The sequence below is a fragment of the Cavia porcellus genome, unplaced genomic scaffold, assembly GCF_034190915.1.
Source record: "Cavia porcellus strain 051 isolate PalLab524CR breed Dunkin Hartley unplaced genomic scaffold, mCavPor4.1 scaffold_5, whole genome shotgun sequence".
In the NCBI taxonomy this organism is placed as follows: domain Eukaryota; kingdom Metazoa; phylum Chordata; class Mammalia; order Rodentia; family Caviidae; genus Cavia; species Cavia porcellus.
Window position 1 is genome coordinate 50,739,663 of NW_026947488.1, and position 6,597 is coordinate 50,746,259.

Genomic DNA, 6,597 nt, shown 5'->3' on the forward strand with positions numbered 1-6,597 from the left:
TACGTATGTATGTACTTAGTCTTTGCAACAGAGCTGGCAATTTCATCCTTGATTTACAGAGGAGAAAACTCAGCTCCAGAGAAGCTTAGCAAACTGTCCAAGTAGGCAGCCAGGGCCCACCCAGGGCCTTCAGCACTGGGTAGCACTAGACCAGTGGTGGCGAACCTTTCAGAGCTCTTGGTGACACAACGGGCCCACTGTGGCACACGTGCCATAGGATCAGCGCCACTGCACTAGACTGTGTTGTATCTCTGTGTGGAGAAGCTAAACGGTTGCTAAGGCTGCAGAAGCAGGTATGAGAGTTAAACACGCAGCACAAGGAGGGTGGGTGCAGTAAGCAGCCTCAGATAGGAGCAGATAAAAATCCATAGTTGGAGGCTCAGACAAGGAAGAAATCACTGAGCAGGAGGTACAGTAGGGTTCAGATATAAGAGGCAAGGAGGGAGACAAGGATACGGAAGGGCATGTCTGATGGTAGGAACAGCCTAGGCAAAGGGACAGAGATAAGAAGTATGGGTTAGTTCAAAAGTCATACTAGATTAGGCTGTATATTAATGCTGTTACATAAATCAAATGCATTTTGTTCCTTGTTCTGGTAACATTGGGGCAATTGTGTTGAACTAAGGATTCTCTTCTGATCTTCCAGGTTCTAACGTTCCAGGCTGCTGGAGGAAGCCCTGTTTCCTGCTGCAACCCAATAGGTCAGCCTGCTGGAAAATGTGGTGAGAAATAGGGCTTGTTCAGGGAGGCTGCCCAGGCCCTGCTGCTATAGTTGTTTGTTTTTTTAAAGAAAACTTGGACCAACAGCTCAATAGTTTCGAGTTGAAGAGTGACATGATCAGAGTTGTGTTGACAGGCAACAAATCTGAGCACATTTGAAAAGAAAGGGGAGGGAGAACCTTTGTCAATCCAAGGCTACAAATAAAAAAATAACCTGTCGCACAGAGCCCTTGGAAGCAGGAGCGGTGTGTGTGGGATCCGCACAACACTTTTAGACTCCCTTCCTCTCCCACACCCCCTCTCCATCTGTCGCAAAGGGCACCAGGAAGATGCAGGCAAATCCTAGCTCTGGGGGCTCCAGAGCTCCACAGCCCCGATGGGGGGGCTCCTGTAGGAACTGTATCACTCCCCATGTGTTGTCACCTGGAAGGTCAAGAGGCTGCCAGAGCCACACTCTTGGGCGGCTTTCAGAGGATACCTGTGTATAAAACTTCTGCCCAGAGAAGGAGCCAGGCCCTAACTCTCTGTCTAAGCCCAAGAGGGCTTCTCCTCTCCACTCCATCCCCCAAGCTTGGACTATGAAATCCAGACCCAGTCATTTAATTGCTTCTATCAGAATCAACTAGCAGGAAGGCACTTATCACTAACTTCTTGGGCAGGTTACACTCCAATTTTGACTCAATTTTCCTCATCTATAAGATGGGGTAAGAGCCAACTCCTGCATGGCTGATGAGTGAGATAACACAGCTAGAGCTCACAGCCAGGAATGCAGTTAACTGTTTAATAAACACTGCTTCGCCTCCCTCTCTCAACACATGGTTCACATTAGGACTTCATCAGTGCTGACTGCAAGTAAAGGAATGAATCACGCCATGAGTCTCTGTGGGGTTGGCAAAAGAATATGTAATGGCCAGGAAGTACCCAGAGAACTTTAAGGCTTTACAAGACCTCCCCACAGCTTGGCTGTAGCACAGCCAAACCCCTACCTTGTCTCTTCCTATGAAACAGGAAGTGAGAGCAATTTTACCACTAAGGAAAGTACAGAGGAGTCACCAAAATGCCACCCTCTACCAAGGGTCAGAGGCTCATGGAGGGTCCCAATGCCCCTAAGGCTAGAACCCCAACTTGGCTTGGCCTCCTTTAGGCCAAGGCAAAGAGGTTCACCTGAGGTCTGTCCGGAGGTGACTATAAGGCCCCCACGGCCTACGTGAGACAAAGCAGGTAGCCTGCAGGTTCAGTGTCAGGCAGTGCAGCCCCAGAGTCAGGCACCCGAGGTGTCCCAAGTTTCCCTCAGTAAAATTTGTGTCAGAAAACCATTTAGCCCTTACACTGCCCCCAAGAACACAGCGTGGTGACTTCATCGGAATCTTTTTAGAATTTCCCTTTGGCAAGAACTTGTGTCAAACTCAATCTTTGGAAACTTCTTAACCTGCCACCCCCAACTAGGATAATTCACATGACCAGCACCCCACCACTGACAGTGATCATGTGAAGCCACAGTGATCATGTGACACCTCCCAGGATGACAGCTCTGCCTGACACACACTAAGTCATTCAATCCAAAACTGCCTTCCTAAGCCTGACATTTGAGATTCTCAGTCGAACAAATCCATTTTCTTTGAAAATTGGACAACTGCCTTCTTCTATGTTCCTGCCCTTCTATCCTGTCTCTCTTCTGCTTTGTCATAAATGTCATGCATCAAACTACAAAGCGGGGATCTGAAGTCTCACCTTTCAGCCAGACCAAGTGAATTCGAGCTGGCCCAGGATGGCCCCAGAACCCCAGAGAAATGCAGAGGAGGCTGCTGGGAGCTCCGATGGCCATACCTCATCCCTTTCCTACTGTCCCCAACCGAGAAATTTACCCTTGCTTCCAAAGATTTATTTATTTCAAAGTTAATCCGGGCCCCTATGCTGCTCCCACTTTCTCAGGCTATTGATGCTGAATGGATTGGAACGGAAGTTTTATGGCCCAATCTTTACCATTTTATAGATTGTTTTTACAGGCAAAGGGAGGGGAGACATGCTCACAAGAAAGGTGTTAGCGTTTCCAGCCAGTGCCCCAGCTAAGGCAGGCTGCCCACGTGAACACTGGTTAATCAGTGTCACCCCTCATTTGCCAGGGACTGAACTACAGGGTCCTGGGCAGAGAGGGTCTAGAACAGACATTTAGAAATTAACTTGGGCCCTGCTTCAGGAAAATTAAGTACTCATGAGAGCTGCCTGTGCATTTCTAAGCCAGCTGGAGGGGAGTAGGGCAGGAGCTCGAACGTTTTTTTGTAGAGATAAATGGCAGGCTCAGGCAAGAAAGTGCAGATGAGATCCACTCAGAGGAGAGACATGAAATCTACTAGTGTTTCTATCCACCCTGCAAAGAGCTGGTTCTAAATGAAAAGAACTAGGGGTGTGGGGGCACTTGTGGGGTTCAGGGGATACTACCAGGCAGGGAAAAGCTGCTGTCCATCCCCCCAACTTCTCCTTCCACCCACTCTTTGCTAGTTCTTTCTCCTTGCTATCAGATGGTTACCAGTATCTAGGCAAATGTGGTGGGGTAGGGGGGCGATGGTGAGCTCATCTTTACCTCCCTGCCCAAGGGTGGGAGGTACAGGCACCCCTCTACCCAGAATGCAGCCTCCAGAGACCACAAAACAAGATCCCCATTCCCCTCTCCCTCCCCAACTCCATTTTTGTGCCCCTCAAACCCTTCCTGGGGACCCACGGTTTTGCAGAACCCCTTTAAGAAACAGAACTCCGAAATGGTGACCTCACCCCTTGGCGAACACACACAGTAGCCTTCAGAGCCCGCTTGTCTGAGACAGCCAGGTGTTTGATGCAGACCGACAAAAAGACACGCTTGGAGCCACAGGTAACAGCCCCGCGGAACACCTGAACTGCAGGGGCTGCCTGGAAGCCCAGGACAGCAGCAGGAGAGGGGAGCAGCAGAGGCAAGCAAGGTGGGGGACCACGCTGCTGCCAGATGCTATGCCAACACAGGGAACGTCCACCACAATTTCAGGAAGGAACTGTTGATCTCAGTAGTCCCTGAGCCTGCTTCCTCTCTCCCTCGCTTTTCATCCACTAACACTGTGGACTCTGAGGACCAGAGGGGCACTCTTACCCAATCCCACAGCCTGTTTTGGCTTCATTTCGGGGAGCACCTTTGCCCCCATCTCCTCTCTCAGATCCCATGTCAAAACCGTGGAAAACATGAATCTAGCTTCTAGAGACACCAGGGTGCCCTGTTCTGAAAGCCTCTGTTCTCCTGCGTCTCCCACCCAGGCAAGGGCTGGGCGAAACAACTCATCTCTAAGCTCCAGTGCCCGGCACAGTACTACATTGTCACAGTCCTTGGAGACAGGCCTTCATAGAAAGAGTTCTATTCTGGGTTCTAGCCCTGGCTGTGTGACCTTGGCTAAGTCGCCGACCCTCTCTGGGTCCCCGTATCCGCATCTGTAACCCTGGTTACAGACACCTCTCCTGACTGGGGCTGTTCAGCGATAGCTCGGCAACTCCCAGTGGCGATCTGAGAGGCCTGAGCCCGCAGTTTGAGGAGGGCAGTGGCGGGAAGTAGGGGTGCTTACCTGGCCAGGCATGAGATGCGGCGAGCAGCAGGTAGAGTAGCGGCCCGAGGTGGCCGGGGGCCGGGCCGGCGGGCTCCATGGGCCGCGGCTGCGGAGCGAGGAGGGAAAGCGGCCGTGAGTGCGCGCCCGGGCGGCACAGGCTGGAGCGGGGAAATGACTAAGGCTCCCCCCTTCCCCGCTCTTCCCCTCCCCTTCAAGCAAGGCGCTCCGAGGATCCACCGCCGCGGCGGTTGTGGTGGGAGGACCCCTCCCAACACCCCCAAGCCCTGCGGCCCGGGAGAGATCAGGAGACGCAGCAGGAGAGACCCGAGAGCGCGCGAAACGAAGCCAGAGATGGCCCGGAGGCGGAGGAGGCGGGAGAGGGACAGACCCGAGGGAGCCAGGCGGAGAGCCAGAGACACTGGGAGGCAAACAGGGGGAGCGCGAGGGAGAGGGGGAGAGCGCGCGGGCGGCGCGCGGCGCAGCCAGACAGCGCGGCAGAGCGGGGAGAGCGCGCGGCGAGGGCAGGGCCGGGGCAGCGCGACGGCCCGGCCGGAGCACAGCCGTCCCCGCCACTGCCACCTGCCCCGCCCGGCTCCGTGCTGCACGCCCACTGAGGTCCCGGCGTCGCGCCTGCCTGGAGTCCGGAGCCCGCAGCCCAGCCTGTTCCTTCCCTGTGCCCGCCCAGGGAGGCTGCCGAGTCTGGCCGCCGGTACCTCCTTGCCCCACGTCTGCCGCCAGCAGCGCGCCCGGAGGTGGGAGCGGGGCTGCGCGCCTCCCGCGGGGCCGGAGAGCGGCGAGTGTCGCCCCCGCGCGGGCCCTAGCACCTCGCACGGGTCACGGCCGCAGCCCCGAGCAGCTGCCGCCGCGCTGCCAGTTCGGCCTCCGGACCTTCAGGCTCCGGCTCTGGCTCTCGGGGCGCCAGTCCCCGGCCCGTGCAGCGCGCCCCGGCCCCTAAGCGCCGTCCTCTCCCCTCCCCGCCGCTCTGCTCCTGGGCCAGCTCGGACCTGCGCCGCCGGGTAGGCTGCGAGGCGTAGGAAGCGCCGCCGGGGCTGCCCAGACGTCGGCCCGCCGCTCCACTTTGCGCAAACTTGTTTTTGTAAGGTCAGCACCGCAAACTGGTTACATCCTCTTCTTAAGGTGGACTGGGGAAGTTGCGGCCGACCTCCCCCTGGCTGCGCGCTCCCGCAGGGTGGTTGGGTCCCAGCTTCCCGCCCGCCAGAGGCTGCGGGCGGCGCGGTGGAGGGGAGCAGCGGGGGTGGGTGGTTTGTCTTTTGCCCCTCCCGAGTGGCCTTCCCCGGGGTCCCAGCGCTGAGGGTCCGCGGTGGGGTAGGTGCCGGCCAGAGGGGCCTAGATCTTTCCTAGCTGGGCCGGGGGAAAAGCAGAAGCAGGAAGTGAATGCAGGGGGAAGAGGGGAGGAAGGAGAGAGTGATGGTACAAAAATAGCGCGTGTGTAGGAAGGACTTCAGTACCGCTGGGAAGGGAGGCGCTGGGGGGAGCGCGGCCGGGAGGGGGCCGCGGTGGGGAGAGCGGGCAGCGCAGAGAGGGGCAGGGTCCGGCTCTTCCCGGAGGCGGCTTCTCCAGGGAGGGCAGACTCAGGGGCTTGGGAAGGGCCAGAAATGGGCGTGGGGGACAGGACACCTTAAAGGCCTGGGCTCTGAGGCATTGACAGGCATCGAGGAAGAGGAGTGGAGGACTGGCTGGATCCCAGAGGACAGAGCCTCCCGGTGGAAAACGCTGCTTTTTCGCTCTTCTCTGAGGAGTCTGTGTTCACAACAGCAGCCAGGTCAGGCGGGAGCCAGGAAGCCAGGGAGCTGGAGAGCTGGTCAGGAGCAGAGGGAGGGAAAGGCGTTCAGGACCCTCCACTAATTGGAGAGTTGCTGAGTTGGAAGTAAGCTCAGATAGAACTAATTTTGCCTCACAGGGTGGCAGTTAAGGGACAGTGAAACCAAGCTGGAGAAGGCCCCGTTGGGTGAATGGAGGAGCTGGGGCCCAGAGTGCCAGGAGATAGGCTACCCAAGGCCACTGACTCAGTGAGGCCTGGGAACAGAGGAGATGCGAACCTTTGATTTCCAGGCTGAGGACCTTGGCAGTGTCACTCCTTCCCTCTCTGGCACCTGGTGATAGCTCTGGTCTTGCTTTTCTGCTAAGACAAGAGGGAGACAGGTTGTTGAGTGGATGCACCTAACTCCCCAGGCTTATGTCCTTCTGTGTCTTACCAACCTTGTAAACCTCGGAAAATACCTTATAGTTTCTGTGCCCCATCTTCCTCATCTGAAATGAGACCAACTTAAAAAGGCCATTGTGAGGATTAGGT

At 56.3% G+C, this 6,597-nt stretch overlaps 1 protein-coding gene across 7 annotated transcripts in view; it reads right to left on the reverse strand.

Moving 5' to 3' along the window:
• Nucleotides 1-6,048, reverse strand: part of Sirpa (signal regulatory protein alpha) — a 41,291-nt gene extending 35,243 nt beyond the window's left edge. The window contains exons 1-2 of one of the 7 annotated variants that reach the window (XM_063248802.1): nucleotides 5,922-6,048; nucleotides 4,302-4,389 (exon numbers count right to left, since the gene is read on the reverse strand). In XM_063248802.1, coding sequence (XP_063104872.1) covers nucleotides 4,302-4,380 — 79 coding nt within the window. In that variant the 5' untranslated portion in view covers nucleotides 4,381-4,389; nucleotides 5,922-6,048. The other 6 variants (XM_063248797.1, XM_063248798.1, XM_063248801.1 and 3 more) reach the window with 6 other exon arrangements.
• Nucleotides 6,049-6,597: the final 549 nt, after the last annotated feature.